Source organism: Vipera berus (genome assembly GCF_964194415.1).
Source record: "Vipera berus genome assembly, chromosome: 5".
Classification (NCBI taxonomy): Eukaryota; Metazoa; Chordata; class Lepidosauria; order Squamata; family Viperidae; genus Vipera; species Vipera berus.
The window spans coordinates 102,095,122-102,120,897 of NC_138207.1; the positions used below are offsets into that span (position 1 = coordinate 102,095,122).

Below are 25,776 nucleotides of genomic sequence, written 5' to 3' on the forward strand. Positions count from 1 at the left end.
GAATAGAATAGAATAGAATAGAATAGAATAGAATAGAATAGAATAGGAATGGGATAGAATAGAATTAGGAATAGGAATAGGAATAGGAATAGAATAGAATAGAATAGAATAGAATAGAATAGAATAGAATAGAATAGAATAGAATAGAATAGAATAGAATAGAATAGAATAGAATAGAATAGAATAGAATAGAATAGAATAGGAATGGGATAGAATAGAATTAGGAATAGGAATAGGAATGGGATAGAATAGAATTAGGAATAGGAATAGGAATAGGAATAGAATAGAATAGAATAGAATAGAATAGAATAGAATAGAATAGAATAGAATAGAATAGAATAGAATAGAATAGAATAGAATAGAATAGAATAGGAATGGGATAGAATAGAATTAGGAATAGGAATAGGAATAGAATAGAATAGAATAGAATAGAATAGAATAGAATAGAATAGAATAGAATAGAATAGAATAGAATAGAATAGAATAGAATAGAATAGAATAGAATAGAATAGAATAGAATAGAATAGGAATGGGATAGAATAGAATTAGGAATAGGAATAGGAATAGGAATAGAATAGAATAGAATAGAATAGAATAGAATAGAATAGAATAGAATAGAATAGAATAGAATAGAATAGAATAGAATAGAATAGAATAGAATAGAATTGAATAGAATAGAATAGAATAGCTGAGTTGGAAGGGACCTTGGAGGTCTTCTAGTCCAACTCCTACTCAGGCAGGAAACCCTACACCATTCCAGAAAAAGGGTTATCCAATCTCTTCTTAAAAACTTCCAGTGTTGGAGCATTCACACACATTTTGGAGGCAATCTTTTCTGCTGATTAAGTTAGGAAGCTTCTCCTTAATTCCAGGTTGCTTCTCTCCTTGATCAGTTTCCATCCGTGGCTTCTTGTCCTGCCCTGGGGTGCCTTGGCAAGTCAGTTTCCTGGGGCACAACCCATCAGCTCATCTTTTTTTGATGTTCTCAGCTCCTGGTCCTGGTCCAGGGCGCCACTGGCCCACCTGTAATCTTCTCAGCGCCTTCCCTCATCTCTTCCTTCTTTCCCCTGTGGTGGGGGTGGGGTGGGGGGGTGGCAGGAGATCAGCCATTCACCCAAAACATTTCAGGGGAAGGGAGAAAGTGAAGGAAAATGGAAAGCAGGGAAGATCAGGAACAACCTGCCTCCAGAAGCGGGGAATGCTCCAACACTGGAGGTTTTTAAGAAGAGACTGGACAGCCATTTGCCTGAAATGGTATAAGGTTTCCTGCCTGAGCAGGGGGTTGGACTAGATGACCTCCAAGGTCCCTTCCAACTTTATTATTATTATTATTATTAACTGAGTTGACAGAATGTGCCATGCCGGTAGAGCTCACAGCGAGGAACCGTGAAGACCAGCTTTGTTCCTCCGCCTTGCCTCACCTAGAATTCATTTCATCCAAAATCCAGAACAATCCCAGCGTTCCAGCTTTCCTTTCTGCCAAACTAAGGCGGAAGTTCTGGAACGAGAGCAAATTGGTTTTCTAATAATGGTGCTCATTCCTAACAACCCAGTTTTTTAAATTAGGGTGCGGAGAATCCCATAGAAAGAAGAGGACCAAGGATATACTATATAAACTGAAGATGAAATTAAAGCAAAGAACTCTCCCTCGCTCAGATTTGAGGCTATTGGCTCAGACGTTGGCAAGGAAGATCGACTGGAAGATCTCAAGTCATAACCTTGAAAATTTATGCCGGCTTTCGAGAATGACGAGACACCCCTAAAAGGTTTAAGCGAGCAATCCACTTTAACAAGGTTATTTTTAATTAAAAGTAATTAAAAACAGTTTTACCTTTCTGTGTACATTAAAAATAACAGGTATTAAATGCAAAAAAGGGAGAGGGAAGTCACGGAACATCCACGCTGGAATATCCAAGTTGTTCCACCGAACAATAAACCAGTGGAACCACCTGCCTCCAGAAGCTGTGAAGGCTCCAACACTGGAGGCTTTTAAGAAGAGACTGGACAGCCATTTGTCTGAAATGGTGTAAGGTTTCCTGCCTGAGCAGGGGGTTGGACTAGATGACCTCCAGGGTCCCTTCCAGCTCTTTTCTGATTGATTGATAGACTGGGCCCAAAATAAATAAATTGTTATTTTTATTGCTGCTGCAGCTGTTGTTGTTGTTGTTGTTGTTGTTGTTGTTATTATTATTATTATTATTATTATTATTATTATTATTATTATTATTATTATTAAGGTGGGGGTAAGGAGAAGAGATATTTCAAGAAAAAGATGATCACCTTTTAAAGAGAAGGATCATTTAAATTTTTAAACGATTCCCCATCAAAGAATAATTCTTCTTTTAAGGAAGGATAACAAGAAAAGCCAAGCTGTGAGAAATAACATTTAAATAAAATACCACTGGGCTAATCTCGCTAAAATATCTCAGTCAAGCCCTTTTTTTCTCTCCCTTTCTGTTATTAAAATAATTTTTTTTTCCTTTGGCTTCACAAATTAAGAGGGAGGGGGCAAGGGGGGGAATCCTTTGCTTCCAGTGGATATGAAAACACTGTGAGAAATAACATTTAAATAAAATACCACTGGGCTAATCTCGCTAAAATATCTCACTCAAGCCCTTTTTTTCTCTCCCTTTCTGTTATTAAAATAATTTTTTTTCCCTTTGGCTTCACAAATTAAGAGGGAGGGGGCAAGGGGGGGGGTAAATCCTTTGCTTCCAGTGGATATGAAAACACTTCATCTTGCAAAAATAACTCAGTGATTGCTTGAGAAAAAGAGTCCCTCGCTTAGCCTCTTACCCCAGTGGTAGCCAATTCTGTAACAAGACCGCAGAGTCTGTCGAAATGTATGCGGCTCTTCCTTTTCGAGATTATTGTGCCCAGATCTGACACGATATCCATTTTTAAATAAATCTCCGTGGGACTTCTTTCGGCGAGGTTGAAAAGTTTCCACGCGGCCACCGCCAGAAGGGATATTGTAGACCAACATCTTGCTGGGAAGCATCACAACACCACCACTTGGATGGATCAGTCAACACCCCCCCACACACACACACACACACAAACCCCGTTATTTCCTTCCGAGATTTAGAGAAAGACTCCCGAGGATCCGTAAGTTCATCCCAAAATTTCGGGCAGGATCAAGGGAATGAGATATCCTGCCTCTGACTTTGTATCAAAAAATATGTGTATTTTAGGATAGCTGGAGGAAAACGCATTGCTGCTTCTTTCTGCTCCCTAAAATCTGAAAAAGGCTGCCAAAGCAGGTCTGAGTTGTCGATGGAAAAACGGATCTTGTTTTGATATCTGCAATATCACGGCTTACAAGGCATTCCCTTTCCGGATATTGGAATATAATCTTCTTTCATGCCCTCTCTCCAAAATGTATCCATCCAGCTGGAGAAATCAAAACAGATTAACACTATGAAGAAGGGGGATGAACCAGCCCAGGATAAACAGTGTCCGGTTGTCCCAGAAAGGGCTTATGGGTTGTGCAAAGGTCACAGCTTGCCCTTGCGTTTGTGTTTTATTTCACACAAATCGAGGCCAAGCCTCACTGTTCCTCATTTAAAAGGAACGATAATATCCTGAATGTTTTAAGCCCCGGTAGACAAAGAAGCAAGATTTCAATAGGTTGGAACCATCAGCCTTCACAAAACCTCACAACCTCGACCCACAACCTACAGGGAAGTCCTCACCACCTCACCTACACACCTCCAGGATCTCAGCATCCGTTGCAGAAAAATTGGATGCAAAAATGGTCCAATTTCAGAAATGTAACGGCGGGCATTTGGGATGGAGTCTGAAGATTTGATAGGATGGGGATAAGCCCCAAATATTTCTTTTCCGGCGATATCTAAAATCACCAAGATGGGGTTTTTTTGGGTTCTCCCAAGTGCAACAGACTTACTTTAGTAACTGTTTAAAGTTACAACAGCCCTGGGGGGAAAAGTGACTTATTGTTCTGTCCCAGCCCACGTCAGTCCTTTCTATGCTCACAAGGAGAAACCCCTCTTCCAAACAAGCAGGCAGGATCCGCAAGAAAAAACCAACCCCTTTTATTCTCACAGACCTGAGTCAATGTCCAAGGCCAACAAACACAGTCCACAGAAATTCGACCCTCAACACAAACGGTTGCCTTCGGCAACCAGCACTTTCCACACCTCCCCTTTTAAAATGCAGCCCAGGCGTGGCTTCTTAATGCCTTCTCCTTTGCCTTTGGAGCCGCCCCATTGCATTCCTCTGTCCTACTCGCTTCTCTTGCTGGCGCTTTCGTGCATCCTGGATTTCTCCCAACTGTGCTTCATCACTGTCCAACTCAGACTCCCAGCACAGCTGTGTCTCAGCCTGAGTGTGAGTAGAGGGGCCAGGCTCCTCGTCCGACTGTGAGTCTTGGAGCTCCTCAGAGCCTTCCTCTGACTCTGATGTCGCTCCAGGCCCCTCCTCCTCCTCCTCTGATTCCTCAGACTCAGCTGCCAGATCCACTGGCTGGCGAGGCATCACACTTATGACCGTTTTCCACACTTATGACCACTGCTGCATCCCCATGCTCACTCGATCAAAATTCAGGTATAGGGTTTCCTGCCTGAGCAGGGGGTTAGACTAGAAGACCTCCAAGGTCCCGTCCAACTCTGTTATTCTGTATTCTGTTTGTTTATTTGTTGTTGTTGTTAGTTGCGAAGTCGTGTCCGACCCATCGCGACCCTATGGACAATGTTCCTCCAGGCCTTCCTGTCCTCTACCATCTTCTGGAGTCCAGTTAAGCTCACGCCTACTGCTTCAGTGACTCCATCCAGCCACCTCATTCTCTGTCGTCCCCTTCTTCTATTGCCCTCAATCTTTCCCAGCATTAGGCTCTTCTCCAGTGAGTCCTTCCTCCTCATTAGGTGGCCAAAGTATTTGAGTTTTAGCTTCAGGATCTGGCCTTCTAAAGAGCAGTCAGGGTTGATCTCCTCTAGGACTGACCGGTTTGATCGCCTTGCAGTCCAAGGGACTCGCAGGAGTCTTCTCCAGCACCAGAGTTCAAAGGCCTCAATTCTTTTACGCTCAGCCTTTCTTATGGTCCAACTTTCACTGCCATACATTGCAACTGGGAAGACCATAGCCTTGACTATACGCACTTTTGTTGACAGGGTGATGTCTCTGCTTTTTAGTGTGCTGTCTAGATTTGCCATGGCTTTCCTCCCTAGGAGCAAGCGTCTTTTAATTTCTTGACTACAGTCCCCATCTGCAGTGATCTTGGAGCCCAGGAAAATAAAATCTGTCACTACCTCCATTTCTTCCCCATCTATTTGCCAGGAATTAAGAGGGCCGGATGCCATGATCTTAGTTTTCTTAATGTTTAGTTTCAACCCAACTTTTGCACTCTCCTTCTTCACTCGCAACAAGAGACTCTTCAGTTCCTCTTCACTTTCTGCCATTAGAGTGGTATCATCTGCATATCTTAGGTTGTTGATATTTCTTCCAGCAATCTTAATTCCAACTTTTGATTCATCTAGCCCTGCCTTTCTCATGATGTGCTCTGCATATAAGTTAAATAGGCAAGGCGACAGTATACAGCCTTGCCGGACTCCTTTCCCAATTTTGAACCAATCAGTGGTTCCGTGTCCAGTTCTCACTGTTGCTTCTTGGCCCGCATATAGGTTTCTCAAGAGACAAATAAGATGTTCTGGTACTCCCATCTCTTTAAGAACTTGCCACAGTTTGTTATGATCCACACAATCAAAGGCTTTAGCATAGTCAATGAAGCAGAAGTAGATGTTTTTCTGGAACTCTCTAGCTTTTTCCATGATCCAGCGTATGTTGGCAATTTGATCTCTAGTTCCTCTGCCTCTTCGAAATCCTGCCTGTACTTCTGGTAGTTCTCGATCCACATACTGCTGGAGTCTAGCTTGTAGGATTTTAAGCATAACTTTACTAGCATGAGAAATGAGTGCAATGGTGCGATAGTTTGAACATTCTTTGGCACTGCCTTTCTTTGGAATTGGAATGTAAACTGATCTTTTCCAATCCTGTGGCCACTGTTGAGTTTTCCAAATTTGCTGGCAAATTGAGTGTAGCACTTTTACTGCATCGTCTTTTAAGATTTTGAATAGCTCAGCTGGAATACTGTCACCTCCACTAGCTTTGTTGTTGCTCAGCTTTTCTAAGGCCCACTTCACTTCACATTCTAGGATGTCTGGCTCGAGGTCAGTGACCACCTCATTGTGATTATCAGGGACGTTAAGCTCATTCTTGTATAGTTCTTCTGTGTAATTTTGCCATCTCTTCTTAATCTCTTCTGCCTCTGTTAGGTCCCTGCCATTTTGGTCCTTTATCATGCCCATTTTTGCATTGAACGTTCCCTTCATCTCTCCAATTTTCTTGAAAAGATCTCTGGTCCTCCCTATTCTATTGTTTTCTTCTATTTCTTTGCACTGTTCATTTAAGAAGTCATTCTTATCTCTTCTAGCTATTCTCTGGAATTCTGCATTCAATTGGGCGTATCTTTCTTTTTCTCCCTTGCCTTTTGCTTCCCTCCTTTCCTCAGCTATTTGCAAAGCTTCCTCAGACAGCCATTTTGCTTTCTTGCATTTCTTTTTCTTTGGGATGGTTTTGGTTGCTACCTCTTGTACAATGTTGCGAACCTCTGTCCATAGTTCTTCAGGCACCCTGTCTATCAGATCTAATTCCTTAAATCTATTTGTCACCTCTACTGTATATTCAACAGGGATATGATTTAATTCATACCTGACTGGCCTAGTGCTTTTCCCTACTTTCTTCAGTTTAAGCTTAAACTTTGCAACAAGAAGCTCATGGTCTGAGCCACAGTCAGCTCCTGGTCTTGTTTTTATTGACTGTATAGAGCTTCTCCATCTTTGGCTGCAGAGTACATAGTCAATCTGATTTCTGTGTTGACCGTCTGGTGATGTCCATGTGTAGAGCCGTCTCTTGGGTTGTTGGAAAAGGGTGTTTGCTATGACCATCGTATTCTCTTGACAAAATTCTATCAGCCTGTGCCCTGCTTCATTTTGTACTCCAAGGCCAAACTTGCCTGTTATTCCGGTTATCTTTTGGCTTCCTACTTTAGCATTCCAATCCCCCATGATGATAAGGACATCATTTTTTGGTGTTAGTTCTATAAGGTGCTGTAGGGCTTCATAGAACCGGTCAATTTCATCCTCTTCAGCACCGGTGGTTGGGGCATAGACTTGGACTATTGTGATATTGAATGGTTTGCCTTGGATTCGAACTGAGATCATTCTGTCATTTTGAGGATTGTATCCCAGTATTGCTTTTCCTACTCTTTTATTGACTATGAAGGCTACTCCATTTCTTCTGAGGGATTCTTGCCCGCAGTAGTATACCTGATGGTCATCTGAATTAAATTCACCCATTCCTGTCCATTTTAGTTCGCTGATACCTAAGATGTCGATGTTCAGTCTTGTCATCTCTTGTTTGACCACGTCCAGCTTTCCTTGATTCATGGATCTTACATTCCAGGTTCCTATGGAGAAAAAATCTTTACAGCATCGGACTTTCCTTTCACTACCAGACATATCCACAGCTGAGCGTCCTTTCGGCTTTGGCCCAGTCGCTTCATTCTTTCTGGCGCTACTAGTACTAGCCCTCTGCTCTTCCCCAGTAGCATATTGGACGCCTTCCGACCTGAGGGGCTCATCTTCCAGCGTCATATCGTTTTGCCTTTTGGTACTGTCCATAGGGTTTTCATGGCAAAGATACTGGAGTGGGTTGCCATTTCCTTCTCCAGTGGATCACGTTTTGTCAGAACTCTCTGCTATGACCTGTCCGTCTTGGGTGGCCCTGCACGGCATAGCTCATAGCTTCATTGAATTACGCAAGCCCCTTCGCCACGACAAGGCAGTAATCCATGAAGGGGGGCAGTAATCCATGAAGGGGAGGCAGTAATCCATGAAGGGGAATTGTTTATTTACTCGACTGTTTTTCAGAGCATTGCATTTTATAATATAGCAGAATTGGTGGGTCTCCACAAAGGAGCACTTTTCACATGTTATCCTGTAACTTAGACATGCACAGAGACACAGCAGCTCTCTCGTGTATCGCTAATAGATTATGTGGCAATCTAAAGCTTCTATTTAACTAAACACCTAACATGGTATGAAATGGTTTAGAAAACAACAATGGCACAATGTTCCGAAATGATCTAGACACACCACACAAAATAAAAACGAGAGGAACTCAATCATGTTCCCAGCAATGATGAATCCCGCACACCATTGCCCTCCCATGGCTTACAAAAGGAGAATAAGAGAAGAGGAAAAAGAACAGGAAGATAATGCAAAGCGGGACACGCCGTTACATTTTGTCAATAATATCTTTTCGAGAAATGTGCAACATGTTCTGGGTCGGAGCGCTGCGTCCCTGGTGTTCAGAGCTTGGGAACAAAACACCAAGGCAAAATCTTCTAGAATAAACAAGCTTGAGATGAATGTTGAGAGGTTGCTTCCCATTTGCAAACAGCGCTTATTTCTTTTAATTAAAACCAAAACGCACAGATTCTAATGTCCTAGCTGTTTTTATTATTATTATTTTATTATAGAGCCTTATTATTATTTTATTATAGAGCCTTGGTGGAGCAGTGGGCTAATGCCTCCTTAAGTAACACCAGCTGCCTGCCATTAGTGCAGGTTCGAGTCCCACCAGGCTCAAGGTTGACTCAGCCTTCCATCCTTCCCAGGTAGGTAAAATGAGGACCCAGATTGTTGGGGGCAATTAAGCTGACTTTGTAATAATGCCGCTTGGGGGTGTGTGAAAGCCCTAATAAGCAGGCGTATACATAGAATGAAGGCTACTGCTAAGCTTGCAAGCCGCCCTGAGTCTTCGGAGAAGGGCGGGATATAAATGGAATTAAAATAATAATAAAATAAATAAATAAATTATTCACGTGAAGTCCTTAAAAAAAATCATTCTAACTTTTTCGTCTGCTCGGGGCTTCATGGGATGGAGAACTTCAAGCAGAACTATATTTTATTTATTGACCTATCAAATTTGGAGACCACAGAGAGATTCTGGGGGGTTGTCCAATTAAAACACATGAACCCTACAAAGAGCGTTCAGGTGGTCTTTGACTTATGGCCCCTCACATGGCAAAGTGAGACGTTTCTTAAGTGAGTCTTGTGCCCATTTTAAGATTTTTCTCGCCAAAGATGTTAAGGGAACGAATCTGCCTTCCCCATTGACTTGTCATAAGGTGGCAAAAAGGGAATCACATGACCCCAGGACGCTGCAACCGTCATAAATACGAGTCAGTTGCTGAACATCTGCCAACCAAGAGGATGGCTGCAACGGTCCTAAGTGTGAAAAACAGTCGTAAGTCATTTCTTTCCTGCCATTCTCACTTTGGGTGATCACTAAATGAACTATTGTAAGTTGGGGGTTATCTGTATTCCAACAGGAGGCAGTGAAAATAAGAATAGAATAATTTAAAAGGTAGGAGGAGGCAGTTAAGGTGCCAACTGACCCCCCCAAACTGTGGGCCCTAATACTGTCAGCAGAGCTGGGTTTTCCAAGTCCACAAGTCACAAAAGGGCCAAGTTTGAAGACCCCTGTATTAAAGGGATAAAATCACATCTATTAAAATATAATTGATTAACGGACAATCTTTGACATTGTTCCCCACGCTGTAGAAAAAAATAAAGCTAAAAAAAAAAAGTCTTAGAAAGCAGAGAACATTGTCTTTAATATTAAGCGCCCATCTGATATCCGGAAATCTCTTTTGATAGAGTTGGACGGGTTGATTTGATTTGGCAAGTCAGATCAATTTGATTGCGAGTCCCCCAAATCAGATTGTTGAACTGAATCAGATTAAACCGTTGATTCAGTTCAGAAAAGGGCATCCAATTCAATTCAACCATTCCGATTGCCTTAGGATGGCAATTTGAATCAAATTCCTGCCCAGCTGAAAGAGAGAATAAATAAATGAACTAACTTCCGTGGACAACTTGTCAAGTCCCTTACTAAAACCCAAACACTTTTGCCTGCACCCTCAAAAGACACCAACATTATTTCCAGTGTTCCTACAAATGTGCGTTTACTTTCTTCCAGCTTTCCTTTTATCACCTTCAGAAATCCACCCATCTGCCCGAATCTACTTCCATATGTACCTCAAAATAAGGTCACTTCCCTATCTACAAATTAATGTGCTCAGACCTATTGCAGAAAATATGATGAAAAGATTTACATTGCAGAGAAGAGTAGCAAAGATGATCGGGAGACTGGTGGCTAAAACATACGAAGAACGGTTTCTGGAACTGGGTATGTCTAGTTTAGTGAAGAGAAGGACCAGGGGTGACATGACAGCAGTCTTCCAGTGTCTCAGGGTCTCCCTCAAAGAAGAGGGAGTCAAGCTATTCTCCAAAGCACCAGAAGCAATGGATGGAAACTAAGGAGTTTCTCAAGGAGAGAAGCAACCTCGAACGAAGGAGAAACTTCCTGACAGCTAGAACAATTAACCAGTGGAACAGCTTGCCACCAGAAGTTGTGAATGCTCCAACACTGGAGGTTTTTAAGAAGGGAATGGACAGCCATTTGTCTGAAATGGTATAGGGTTTCCTGCCTGAGCAGGGGGTTGGACTAGATGACCTCCAAGGTCCCTTCCAGCTCTATTATTCTATTATCTGTTATCCCCCTCTCAAAAGGATTTTGGCATCCTTCAGTTCTGGAAATTCCCACAACTCGCATTCCAAGAAGCAGGAAAGGGGGGGGGGGGAAACCAGAGGGGGAAAAAATATTCTCCTTTCCTTTATGTATGCAAACTACAGAGATTATAAAGCCAGGAAAAGGCAAAATAGAGTTAGTTGTCCAAATATAGACTAACAGACAATAATCAGTCATAGTTTATATCAGGCAGGGCTATACTAGGAAAGTGGAAAAAAATATATATACATCCAGAGAACTACACGGGCTAACAAGGAAGCCAGCAGACGTTGAATTTACCTTGAAGGTGACTTTCCGCCAAATAGCAGAGCTGTGCAGTGATCTGGACCCAAAGGTGATTCAGGGTGTGAAAAAGTGTTCACTTGCACAGCAGTGCCTTAGTAACGGCGCACCGCTTCCCGAATTTGAGTGACAGCAGGGAAAGCAAAACCAAAGGAAGAGGATTTGTGCTCTATCCCCCCCCCCCTTCGCGGAGGGAAACGCTGAGGCTCACGTTCGAACGTTCAGATCTTTTCACGCCAAGGCAATGTGGACCAATTAATCCTCACAGTTGTGTCTGTGCTGCGTGTGGTCCACGTGTTAGAAACGGCGTGGGACGGGAGAGAAGGAGGGCAATCTGGCGCTTCCTTGCAAGCTTTGGAAATCATTCCGAGGAGGATTTCATCCTAGTATTTATTCCCTTCTTTCATCAACGGCCTGGTGGATTGCCCAAAGGCCAACACTCCACATACCGCCCGCAACTCGGCCCCAAAATTTAGGTTGCTAAGGGAGGCATCTGTCCCGTTTTACGGGCTCTGTTCGCCACGTTTGTTAAGTGAATCGCTGCAGTTTCTTAAGTTAGCGACGTTGTCATTAAGTCAATCAAGTTTTCCCGTTGGCTTTGCTTGTCAGAAGGTCGCCGAAAGGGGAATCATATGATCCCTCGGGGTCGCTGCGACCGTCATAAACGCGAGTCGGTTGCCAAGCATCGGAATGTAAATCGTGTGACCGTGAAGGAGGCTGCAACGGTCGTAAGTGTGAAAAACGGTCACAAATCACTTTTTTCCGGTGCCGTTGTAACTTGAAACGGCCTTGTAACTCTTGTAAGTGAAGGACAACCTGTATACAGGTCGCCCTCTTTATTTACTCTAATAAACCTGCAGAAAGATTTCAGCACCTAACCACAAATAAAAAGTTTGTCTTTAAGCCATGGCCTAAAGCCGGGGTCTTCAAACTCGGCCCTTTTATGACGTGTGGACTTCAACTCCCAGAATTCCTCAGCCAGGCACGCCTCACGTGATTCCCCCTTTTGTGACCTTCCTACAAGCAACCGCAGTGTTACTTAACAAGTGCAAAGATTCACTTAACAACTGTGGCAAGACAGGTCGTAAAGATGGGGCAACACCCAATTAAGAGCTGTCTCACTGAGCAACGTAATTTTTGAGCTCGCTCGCGGTCGTACGTCAAGGAGTACCTTTCACTACCCAATTGTTCTCTGAGGGCGCCACCCTTCCGACATAAAATTTGCTTCTAATATTGCCAGTAAAAAACAACTTTCCATTTTTGGGGGGGTCTTTTTTAGGCCTAGCAAAAAAAATCACTGCTGGACTTTAGAAACTTTAGCAAGATGATGATGATGATGATGATGATGATGATGATGATGATGATGATGATGATGATGATATTTTTTCACTGCACGAATTTCCCGACCGAGCTCATTTGAGTAAGGATGCGGTCATGTCTCAAGGTGACCACCAGAGGGCAGAAGCAGACAGATCTAACAAGGGCTGCAGATGACAAGAAAACATCTTGACACCTTTCCATCATTTGTGATCTATGCAATCAAGAGGACAGAAGCCGCGAGTTACCAAATGCCAAATTAAAGTTAGGAAGCTTATAATTATTGCCATATGTCACTGTCCCTCTTCGTGGTCTTTAATAAGGATCATAATTTTATTTTTTTTAAACTGCCCCTGCTTTTTTGCCTTCCTCTCCCCCTCATTCTCTCCTCCCTCTCTCATTCTCTCATTCTCTCTCTCCCTTTCATTCTCTCCTCCCTCTCTCATTCTCTCATTCTCTCCTTCCTCTCCCCCTCATTCTCTCCCTCCCTTCCTCTCTCTCCTTTTCCCTCTCATTCTCTCCTCCCTCTCTCCCTCATACACAAACATAGAAGGAGAACATTGTCCACATTTGCTCCAAGCTTAACTTCTTATTCAGTCTGCAAAAGTTATTGGACCCCAAAGTTTGAGGCTTCCCTGGATACAGTGCTAAATAATACTTAAAACAGAATTCAAACAAACTTTGAATTCTTCCTTGCCCAACCCTAACAAAGTGATTAATTTGGAAATGCTCAGCTCCGCGTGGTAGCGAGTAGAACTTAATCCAGCTCGTAGTTACTGGCGCTAGGAAAAAAACGAACGCATCGTAGCCATCAGGAGAAACTCGCCTGGTAGTAACTTAATATGGTAACGGCTGCTGGAAATGAGCTTAACAAAGACCGATTTGAGTGATACCAAACCTCTCCTTCAACCCACACAGGAATTCTCTCCCAGATAAACATTAAAACAGCAACATCTAGGAAGCAAATGGATCGGGAAGACGGATCAGACAGCGAACACAGTCATCTATCTTTTGTTGCAAGAGGCTGCAGGCAGAGAGATCCATTCACTTCGAATCTTTATCTGAGCGAGCCTGCATTTTTCAGAATATGGCGATGCACATTGTGAGCAAAAACTATGCTCAGAATAACAGAAATCGTACAGTTGGAAGGGATCCTAGGCAGAGATCCTCAAACCATCCTAGACAAACGATTGCAGAATTATTATTTTTTCCCCTTGCAATTCTCCCGCAATGGAACATACATGAGTTCATCGGAAGGCAGGCTGGTCACTTCCCATACCAGCTCCCTGTAGCCATTTTCTCTTCCGCAGATAGTCCTCGACTTACAAGCACTTGTTTAGCGGCCATTTGAAACTACAATGGCACTAGCAAAAAGGTAACTTACAGCCGGTCCTCACATTTATGACCGTCGCAGCAATTCTCCAAGGTTGGGTGATCAAAATCTGGGCGTCACTATTTGGACATCCCTAGAATGGATTCTGTCAATCAAGGTCAATGGGGGAAGCCAGATCTGTTTAATCCCCATACGATTCCCTTAACAATCATAGTGATTTGCGTAACCACCACAGCCAGCAGGTTGTAAAACCAGGCAGGACATCTGACAACCTTCTTGTTTAGCAACAGGAAGACTGGTCCCTATAAGTCGAGAACTACCTCCATTTTCTTTCTCACATGCACAACGGGAAACAGCAATTTTTGTATACTTACCTAGCCAACTCCTATTTAAATACACCGAAACGAACACGGGAGGAACGGTGAAGAAATCGACCACGGAGTTCACTTCCAGCCAAAACCAGAGCTTGTCGTTGGCTGCTATGAACTGTGGAGGGGGAAAGAAAGAAGAGATAGAATTCAGTCAATGAAATGAAATTAAAAAAAGGCCAGGAAAACGTAAGCGGGATAGGCGGACCACAGACCAGCCTTATTTGATGGAGAGAGACCTTTAAGGAATTGTTCGCAATCTTTTGAACCCCGTAGAGCAGGGATCTCCAAACTTGGCCCTTTTATGACTTGTGGACTTCAACTCCCAGAATTCCTCAGCCAGCGTGCCTGGCTGAGGAATTCTGGGAACTGAAGTCCACAAGACATAAAAGGGCCAAGTTTGAAGACCCCTGCCGTAGAGAGCAAGATGGGATCCACATTTGGCATCTAGAATCATTTTAGAACCTTCAGTGGTGCCGAAAGAGAGGTGGTTGACTTTGGCCCTGCTTTTTGGTGGATCTAAATCCCAAATCCTCTGCTTAAAGTTTGATTAAGGCTTTTATCAGGCTGAGAGGCAGTGTTATATCTGGTGTAAGATGCCACAACATACCAAATCATACTCAATCTGCCTCCTCGGGGATTAGAAGAACTTATCTAGTAGGCTAAGATAAACCACAGGCTCACCTCCAAAGATTTGTTTCAGCCCAACTCTGAGAAGACAATCAGAATAGAACTGGAAGGGACCTTTCGAGGTCTTCTAGTCCAACCCCCTGCTCAAGCAGAAGAACCTAGACCATTTCAGGCCGGTGGATGTCCAGTCTCTTCTTAAAAACCTCCAGTGATGGAGCAGCCACAATTTTTGAAGGCAACTTGCGTTCCACAGGTTGATTGTTCTTAATGTATGTTAGGAAGTCTCTCCTTAATTCCAGGTTGCTTCTCTCCTTGATGAGTTTCCACCCCTTGTTTCTTGTCTTCTGGTGTTTTGGAAAATAAGTTGACCCCCGTTTTCTTCTTTCTGGAGCCCCTCAAATACTGGAAGACTGCTACCATGTCCCCCCCTAGTCCTTCTTTTCTCTAGACTGGCCATACCCAAATCCTGCAACCGTTCTTCATATGTTTTAGCCTCAAAACCCCCTGATCATCTTTGTTGCTCTTCTCTGCCCTCTTTCTAGAGTCTCAACATCTTTCTTATATGACGGTGACCAAAAGCTGGACACAATATTCCAAGTGTGATCTTACTGGAAGTTGTATTGCTTTTCAACTTCTGAAATTCACCAAATGGGAAGTATGGGTGTTATTGTCAAATGAGGCAAGTCCCAGGAAACGGTGTCTACACCTCATTCCACTCCTCTCTTTTTGTGTGCTTTCGAGGTACATTAGGAAGAGCCTTGGTGGAGCAGTGGGCTTATGCCTCCTTAAGTAACACCAGCTGCCTGCAATTAGTGCAGGTTCGAGTCCCACCAGGCTCAAGGTTGACTCAGCCATCCATCCCTCCGAGGTAGGTAAAATGAGGACCCAGATTGTTGGGGGCAATAAGCTGACTTTGTAATAATGCCGCTTGGGGGGGAGGGCGAAAGCCCTAATAAAGCAGGCATATACATAGAATGAAGGCTACTGCTAAGCTTGTAAGCCGCCCTGAGTCTTCGGAGAAGGGCGGGATATAAATGTAATAAAAAATAAATAAATAAATAAATAAATAAATGAATGAATGAATGAATGAATGAATGAATGAATGAATAAATAAATAAATAAATAAATAATGAATGAATGAATGAATGAATGAATGAATGAATGAATGAATAAATAAATAAATAAATAAATAAATAAATAAATAAATAAAAAAAATTAAAATCCTGGAACTGGCCACGAGTGTTTTGGCAGAGATGGAACTGAATTATTCCGTTTCCTATCTCTACAGGCCCCGGCAACCCATTCATATTCTGTAAAGTTATTACAATTCACGGGAAGTTATTCCACCGTTGAACAAGAGGGCATTTATAATGCATTCTCCTTTTAATTTGAAATTTATACAGCTACGCGCCACTACGAGATCCACCGGAGAGGAGGAAATAATTATTTTATTTATGGATAAGGGATACCTAATACATAACTGTACCCTTTATTATAGGAATGATATTGGCAGGGAAGTAATGATGCTTCAGAAAGTACAGTCACAGGAGCTCCACTCTTATTACATCATAAAATGTTTATGACATTCTGTAAATTTTAAGCTTTCCCCAAAAGGACGTTTGCCTTGTTCCTTCCTTCCTACCTCCTTGCAAAAAAAAACAAAAAAAACCTTATTAGCCTGTTGGGAGAAGCAGCAAAAGAGAAAGACGTCCTTCTGCCAGCATTTTTCTTTCCTTTTCCTTTCCTTTCCTTCCTTTATTCTCTTTCCTTTCCTCCTTTCCTTCCCTTTCCTTCCTTTATTCTTTCTTTACTTCCCTTCCTCCTTTTATTCTTCCTTTCCTTTCCTTTCTTCCTCTCCTTCTCTTCTCCCTTTATTCTTCCTTTCCTTTCCCTTCTCTTCCCTTCCTTAATTCTTTCCTTCCCTTCCTTTATTCTTTCTTTCCTTCCCTTCTTTTCCTTTCCTTTCCTTTCCTTCCCTTCCCTTTTCCTTCCCTTTTCTCCTTTTATTCTTCCTTTCCTTCCCTTTCCTTTCCTTCCTTTATTCTTTCTTTCCTTCCCTTCTTTTCCTTTCCTTTTATTCCTTTCCTTTCCTTCCTTTATTCTCTTTCCTCCTTTCCTTCCCTTTCCTTCCTTTATTCTTTCTTTACTTCCCTTTTCTCCCTTTATTCTTCCTTTCCTTTCCCTTCTCTTCCCTTCCTTAATTCTTTCCTTCCCTTCCTTTATTCTTTCTTTCCTTCCCTTCTCCCTTTCCTCCTTTTATTCTTCATTCCCTTCCCTTCCCTTCCCTTCCTTTCCTTTCCTTTGCTTTCCTTTCCTTCCTTAATTCTCCTTTTTCCTTTCCTTTCCTTTCCTTTCCTTTCCTTCCTTCTTTCTTTCCTTTCCTTTCCTTTCCTTTCCTTTCCTTTCCTTCCTTCCTTCTTCCTTCCCTTCTTTTCCTTCCCTTCCCTTCCTTCCTTCTTGCTTTCCTTCCCTTCTTTTCCTTTCCTCCTTTCCTTTCCTTCTCTTCCCCTCCCTTCTTTTCCTTTCCTTTCCTTTCCCTTCCTTCTTTCTTTCCTTCCCTTCCCTTCCCTTCCCTCACCTTGTGCTTCTAGGACTCTTCTAGGCCAGCCGTCTTTCCAGTCTGCTCCAACCACCTCTGGAAACATGTCTAGTTAGAAAGGTAACATGCACATGTGTGCAGTTGTGCGTCTTCCAGAAAGGCTAATGGAGAGAGGCTGACTAAGCCCCCTCCTCAATGAATAACAGAGCTGGAAGGGACCTTGGAGGTCTTCTAGTCCAGCCCCCTGCTCAAGCAGGAGACCCTACGACATTCCAGACAAGTGGCTGTCCAGTCTCTTCTTGAAAGCCTTCAGGGACGGAGCACCCACAGCTTCCGGAGAAAGGCGCTCCAGTAATTCTTCTCACTGTCAGGAAATTTCTCCTTCATTCTAGCTTGGACCTCTCCTTGATAATCTCCCATGATTCTCAGTCATTCAGGTCAAGGTTGTCCCAAAGGTGTTTTTTTTTTCAAAAGACAACTGGACTCTCTGGGTTTTTTCCTTGAAAATGTTTCACTTCTCATCCAAGAGGCTTCTTCAGTTCACCCAAGAATTGAAGAAGCTTCATTGGATGCGATCCAAGAACTCAAGAAGCTTCTTGGATGAGAAGTGAAACGCTTTCCAGGAAAAAGCAAACCCCAAGAAAATCCAGTTTCCATCCATGTTTCTTATCCTGCCCTCAGGTGTTTTGGAAAATAAGTTGATCCCCTCCTCTCTGTGAATGCCCCTCCCAAATGTAAGAAGACGACTATCATGTCACCCCCTAATCCTTCCCTTCCTCAGACTAGACATACCCAGTTCCCACAATCGTTCATCATACGGTTTAGCCTCCAGACCCCTGATCATCTTTGTTGCTCTTCTCGGCACTCTTTCTAAAGTCTCAACACCTTTTTTTTTTTTTTGCATTGTGGTGACCAAAACTGGACACAAGTGTGGTCTCATCAGTGCATCTCTGTGTGTGATGGTCCAGAAAGATTAATGGACAGAGTAAAACTAGTGCTCATCCCAGCAGACCCTTCGACTCATTCGTTCAGAAGAGGCAGACAAGCTAGAGAGCTTCCAACGGTATTTATATGTTCATCAAATTTGTAGATTCCTGGATGAAAACATCCGGCGAAGACAAAGCTGCGACTTATTACAATTTTATTTATTTCATTTATTTTATTTTAATTCCATTTATATCCCGCCCTTCTCCGAAGACTCAGGGCGGCTTACAAGCTTAGCAGTAGCCTTCATTCTATGCATATTCCTGCTTGTTAGGGCTTTCACACACACACCCCAAGCGGCATTATTACAAAGTCAGCTGAATTGCCCCCAACAATCTGGGTCCTCATTTTACCTACCTGGGAAGGATGGAAGGCTGAGTCAACCTTGAACCTGGTGGGACTCGAACCTGCACTAATGGCAGGCAGCTGGTGTTACTTAAGGAGGCATTAGCCCACCCAGCAACCCACCCAGCCAAAAATAAAATAAAACCAGGTATGGAAAGGGGTGGTACTTACCCTTAAGCCAAAGTAGAGCAGGAAGAACACGTTGAAAGCCATGTCTATCTGTAACGTGAAATCTTTGTAGAAATTCTGGCAAGATTCTATTGGGCTATTTAGGGGGGAAAAAGAAAAAGAAAAGGTCAACGTTATTTGGAGGAAGGAAACCAACAGAGAGAGAGAAAGAGAGAGAGAGAGAGAGAGAGAGAGAGAGAGAGAGAGAGAGAGAGAGAGAGAGAGAGAGAGAGAGAGAGAAATGGTGAAAATTAAAAATTAAGACTTAGGTGGCTCCAATCCTGTCAGTCTTCAAGAAAATTGGGCGTTGGGACAGTGTGATAAGATTAGCGCAGGGGTCTTCAAACTTGGCCCTTTTATGACTTGTGGACTCCAACTCCCAGAATTCCTCAGCCAGTGGGCTAAGTTTGAAGACCCCTGGATTAGCGCATCTGTTAGGAACAGATGATTCCACAAATGAACTCTGAAATTAAATTATTGGTATCTTTGCTCATGGATTCCTTTTCGGGATGTTATATTCTTTTACAATTTTAATTTCCCCGGGCTTGATACAGGCAGGCCTCAACCTACGACCATCACTGAGTCCAAAATTAATGTTGCTAAGCAAAACACTTGCCGAGTGAGCTTTGCCCCATTTGACGACCTTTTTACGAAGGTCGTCCAAGGGGATCACGTGACCCCAGGAGGCTGCAACCGTCATAAATGTGAGCCAGTCTCCAAGCGTCTGAATTTTGAACCCGTGACCGTGGGGGAACGTTACAAGGGTCGTCAGGGTGAAAAATGGTCACAAGTGACTTCTTTCAGCTACGTTGTAACTTTGAACGATCAATAAATGGACTGTCGTAAGTGGAGGACAACCTGTATATGCTGCCTGCAGCCATTAGGACATAATTTGGGCAGCTCTATCAGTCTCGTAAATAAAGCCAGTTGACCACCGTCATTATCTGGATAATTCAGTCGCTGCTATTTTTGGCTCTAGCTACTTCCTTTCTCAAAGGGGCAGGAGTTCAGGCCCCCATAGTTTCCTCTGAGTATCTATTACTATAGGGAACTGTTGGATACTCTAATCCTTCACTTCTTCGGTCAACAGTTGAAACAGAGAAACATGCAATCTTTTCCAAGGAAGGCCAAGCGAGGGAGACTGCAACCCCAGGTTAACCCTTAAAGAACTGGCTTTCTTCTACAACACATTTAAAAGACATGCATCAAGGTTGCAACTTGGCGGTTGCCAACATTTTTTGCAACCGGTTAGTCTCCTCCGCGATGGGGACTTTTGCAACTAGTTCCCCAAAGAACAATTTCTGTTAGGAAGGCTATATATATATATATAAAAGTAAGTCGGACCAGATTCTTTTTCTCAGCATTTGACCACCTTAAGGATTGTATATAAGGTTTTCTCTTTTTTTTCCCCAGCCCAATGCAAATGATTCCATTTTTTTCCGTTCATTTAAGAATGAAAAGGAAAAATCCCACATTCCGTGTTTTTCTGGGTGAGAAACTGACGGGAATTCTGACAGGCGACTGGATCAATGTCGAGTTCGAAATAAATAAAAAGAAAGATCTCGTTGCAAAGATAATAACGCTGAACAAAAGCCCCAGAATTAAAAGCAGGACTCTAAGGGTTAATTTTCACATGCAGGTTAAATGATTTATTCCCCCTCCTTCTCTCAAACAGTCATTGCAAATATATATATATATATATATATATATATATATATATATATATATATATATATATATATATATATATATATATATATATATATATATATATATATATATATATATATATATATATATATATATATATATATATATATATATATATATATATATATTCCAAGAACTGCTAAAGCATACTGTAATCAGTTTAGCATCCTGTATACAAACGGCTACAGTGCTCTGCTTAAGCTAGCAGCTTGTTATCCATTTTTTAAAAGTAGGGTTTTATTTTTATTTTTCATAAGACTGCTGCAAAATGCTGGAGAAGGCATCCTCCAGATAAGCAGCACATCCCAACATTTGCACAAATTGTCACTTGGTGGGCACGAAGCATTTAACGGTCCGAGGTAATGCTTCATTGTGCGTAAAAAAAAAGAAAGAATAAAACTCCGTTAATATTAGGATGAAGAGAAATTCAGTGCAATAGGAGGAAGGCTTGCAAGGCTGGATTGCAATAAATAGATCATTCCAGTTAGTAGGGGGGGGGCATTTCTGCAAAATTCGAGGTTAAATTAATCGACAGGCAAAATTCGACGCATTCTTAGTAACTTGTAGTCCCATTAAAGGCAGTGAGTGGATTAGCTACACATGCAGTCCATTTTCGGTTTACTCGTAATCGGCTCAAACAGTTCTAACAGTAGCGTGCCCTTTCTTAAATTCAAGCACTTTGTAGCAGCAAACATTTCCCCGATGGACAACGACAAAAGATTCATCTCACCGATGCATGAAACTGTATCCAAAGTGATTAAAATCAACGAACTGTTTCCTTTTTCCCCATCAGATACTGATCGTCTACAGTAAACTGAACTTGGGTGGGAAGGTGTGAGTAAACCAATATTATAACTGTGGTATAAAGGGCCGTGCAGCTGGCAAGAGCGAAGAAGCCCCAAATGACATGGATTTCAGGAAGGGATTTTCAACCCTAACTTAAGAGTAAAGAGGAAAGTTTTGGAAAGTTCAAAGGGATTTCCATGCCTCGGTTGTAGAGTTTAAAAAAAAAACACATACGTGGAATTTCTCTGATCCATTTTCTGCCGTAATTCGTATTGTTAAATTGTTGGTCCTGAGAAACCCTTCACTCGCCCATAGCTTCCCCCCCCCACACCTCTTATTACCAAGAAAGCAACGTTAAAAATATGCATTGGGGAAAAATCTGGCAGAAAAGTCAGAAAAGTGAAAGGGGGCTATTTGTAGTTCACCCGTGGATCAGATCCTCCAAGATTAACTTGAAGACCTGGATCTGAAAAAAGGCAGAAATGTGCAGGGCTGGTCCTCATTTTGTTATTGAAAAGGACATGAGAAAACATGTGATATTGTATTATTCATACATGCGTAGTTGGTAACACGGTTTTGTCTAGATAGTTAGCTCGGCCTCCAGAAGGTGTGAATGCTCCAACACTGGAAGTTTTCAAGAAGAGATTGGACAACCATTTGTCTGAAATGGTGTAGGGTTTCCTGCTTGAGCAGGGGGGTTGGACTAGATGACCTCCCAGGTCCCTTCCAACTCTGTTATTGTATCTAGATACCACTGACTCAATTCCAGCTCCTGGACCAACATATGTCATGCTGATCTTAGTTGGGATAACTATCCTGTGCTTTACAGATGAACTATAGCCAAAGGCTCCAAAATTACGTATGCCAGGTGTTAGCTGTACAGTCGTGTCACACATCAAGCACATATTGGATTGGGTTTCCTATTACAGAATTCAATGGTTCAAACTGAAAACGACTCAGAAACGACTTAGCAATTTTATCTTTCCGGAGGCTCACAACTCTGCAGTAGACAGGACCGCTGCCTCCACATACATACAGAGCAATCTCTACTCTTTTTTTTTAACCCAAATCAGCAAATTTTCACACAGCCCCATCATGAAACTACCAAATCTATCCACTACAAAGCCTCCATCATCTCATACCAAAAGGGGAATTCTATGAACGACTTGCAAACTCAACATACTCCAAGGAATTGCTTTGACATAACAGGTAAATCCATTTATTTACTGATCGTGCATCCTATTTGTCCTATTTATTTATCAGGTTTAAGAACCACCCTTCAGAGAGGGCGGTAAGCAATGTGGAAACGGTTCAGTCCAATGTTGCCGAAGGTTTTCTCTATGAACTATCGTGTCACACCCAGCTTGCCCAATGTAGGTTTGGGTTCAAGGAAATACTCTATGTTTTGTCAGCAGTTTCCTTCCCTAACGCTTACTCTGTATCCCTCCACACAATATCACCAACACTGTAGTTACCATAAAAGGTAGAGTAGGCCAAGAAGATTAGGGTGAAACTTTCCCTGTTATGAAGGTGAGCAGCTAATTTTAAGCCAGCCGTCATGTTCTGCAACGCAGCTCAAAACTCAGAATAAAATGGATAGGGCGATGTCACCAGTATCACTGTAAACTTTCTTGGAGAAAGAACAAGAGAACTGCTTGCCAATGGATATTTTCCCTTCCTTCCTTCCTTCCTTCCTTCCTTCCTTCCTTCCTTCCTTCCTTCCTTCCTTCCTTCTCTCCCTCCCTCCCTCCATCCCTCCTTCCTTCCTTCCTTCCTTCCTCCCTCCCTCCTTTCCTCATGACTTGCACATAAAAGCCAATTCGAAACAAATAACTATTTTGCAGGTCTGTCAGACTATTAAGAGAAGCATCATACTGCCTACAACTGGTTTCATTCTAATTGGAGACAGCAGGTACATAATTAGTTGCCAATAATTTCTTCCAACCCAGCTATAAACTTTCTGGAAAGTAATTAACAATGAACTGGAGAAGTTTTAAGAAGCTGTAAATTAACTATTCAATTAACTATCAAAAAATGTGCTGACTTGACAGTCTCCTCCACGGAAGCTTAAATAAAACATTATAATGATCTCGGAAAATGAAAGAGATCAACCGTAAAAATAAAGTTAAAAGAAGTGGGTAAAATCAATATAATATTCTCAATATATTATATGAAATATAATTAAGATTAAAAATTAATCATCCTTTTTTTTGCCACACAGAAGCCTGACACTTCAAAATATATTTAGTTAGTGTCCTATAAAATGTGATTCAGATGTAGAAAGGTCTGCCAGATCTAATATAGATATAACTTTGAAGATTAAAGTAATCTGGAAGATAATGAACAAGTACATAATTGGCTATTACAAACATAAAGTTTAAAAATTACTCTGATGTATATATGCATTGCAGTTCAGTCTATCCCATTATTTCTGGTTTGAGATTTATATTGCCACATGGTAATAATAAAACAATAAATGCCCTCATAACACAGACTTTTAGAGAAAACATTTTTGCTGAAAATATAATCACCCGAACCTGTTTAAAATATGTACCAGCAGATAGACAGACAGATGATAGTTAGCTGGAGAGAGAGAAACAGACAGACAGAGTGATAGATAGATGACAGTTAGCTTGCTATAGAGATAGATAGATAGATAGATAGATAGATAGATAGATAGATAGATAGATAGATAGATAGATAGATAGATAGATAGATAGATAGATAGATAGGTAGGTAGGTAGGTAGGTAGGTAGGTAGGTAGGTAGGGAGAGAGAGAGAGAGAGAGAGAGAGAGAGACAGACAGACAGACAGACAGACAGACAGACAGACAGACAGATGATAGTTAGCTGGAGAGAGAGAAACAGACAGACAGAGTGATAGATAGATGATAGTTAGCTAGCTATAGACATAGATAGATAGATTAGATAGATAGATAGATAGATAGATAGATAGATAGATAGATAGATAGATAGATAGACAGATAGACAGACAGACATAACTGATACACGATAGATAGATATAATTGCTACACAATAGATAGATAGATAAATAGATTGATAGATAGATGATAGATAGATAGATAGATAGATAGATAGATACAGACAGACAGACAGACAGATAGACAGACAGATGATAGTTAGCTGGAGAGAGAGAAACAGACAGACAGAGTGATAGATAGATGACAGTTAGCTTGCTATAGAGATAGATAGATAGATAGATAGATAGATAGATAGATAGATAGATAGATAGATAGGTAGGTAGGTAGGTAGAGAAAGAGAGAGAGAGAGAGAGAGAGAGAGAGAGAGAGACAGACAGACAGATGATAGTTAGCTGGAGAGAGACAAACAGACAGACAGAGTGATAGATAGATGATAGTTAGCTAGCTATAGACATAGATAGATAGATAGATAGATAGATAGATAGATAGATAGATAGATAGATAGATAGATAGATAGATAGATAGATAGACAGACAGACATAACTGATACACGATAGATAGATATAATTGCTACACAATAGATAGATAGATAGATAGATAGATAGATAGATAGATAGATAGATAGATAGATAGATAGATAGACAGACAGACAGACAGACAGACAGACAGACAGATAGATAGATAGAGATAGATAGACAGACAGACATAACTGATACATGATAGATATAATTGCTACACGATAGAGAGAGAGAGAGAGAGAGAGAGAGACAGACAGACAGACAGACAGACAGACAGACAGACAGAGGTTTTTTTAAAGTTTTGGGTCACAACCAAAAGGTTATTGAATATCAGGTTCAGTCTGATTTGCAGGCTCAAAACTGTACATAGTGATAAATTGACTCCAAAAATTATTTGATGAACTATCAAGCCTTACTCATTAAATATAATTATTTGAGAAATTTTCAGTCTGAGTGATAAACAGCAGCAGAAGAGATATCACCTCTTAAACACAGATGACAATAGGACAGGCCAACAGGTGCAGGACTGATTTTGGACTGATCAAAAGTCAAAGTGATGGATCTATATATTTTGGAGCAAATACTGAATTCCATAAAGATAAATAACTAGCAAATCTGAATGATATGTCTTGATGACCTCTTACAGATGTAGTGCCCAAGGCTGGGTGACAAACTAGATTAATGTTGTTTTAAATATATTTTATCTTCTTGACAGTTTAACCTATTACTCTGTCTGGAGTTAAAAAGGTTTTGAAGATGGCACAAATAATTCAGTTCCAGCAACAACAACAACAACAAAAGGTTATTGAGTACCAGGTTTTATCTGATTTGCAGGTCCAAAACTGGAAATTATGATAAATTGACTCCAGGCACTGTTTGATGAACTATCAGCCTTTCTCATAAATGCGATTCTTTGATAAATTTTCAGTCTGGATGATAAACAAAGTGCAAAGGTTTTTTAGCACATTTAAAAAGTTGGCCCAGGACAAAATGGCTGCCGGTCATTTAATCGGCCGTCGAAAACATCCATTTATCAGGGGCAAATTTCGTGATACACCACGTTGTCTTATCATTATTTCCACGCCTCGTCATTCCGGATGGATAAATTTCTAAACCAAGCATTTGTATTGCAGCCAGTTTGTTTAATAGTACAGTACTACTGTCTTCTCTAACCAGTAGCA

General features: G+C 41.6%; 1 protein-coding gene across 3 annotated transcripts in view; it reads right to left on the reverse strand.

The window, feature by feature from the left end:
- Positions 1-25,776, reverse strand: part of LOC308669163 (calcium-activated potassium channel subunit alpha-1) — a 463,457-nt gene that overhangs the window by 212,841 nt on the left and 224,840 nt on the right. For all 3 annotated transcript variants that reach the window (XM_081329724.1, XM_081329723.1, XM_081329725.1), the window contains exons 4-5: positions 18,644-18,737; positions 13,981-14,092 (exon numbers count right to left, since the gene is read on the reverse strand). In XM_081329724.1, the coding sequence (XP_081185850.1) occupies positions 13,981-14,092; positions 18,644-18,737 (206 nt within the window). The remainder of the gene's footprint in view (positions 1-13,980; positions 14,093-18,643; positions 18,738-25,776) is intronic.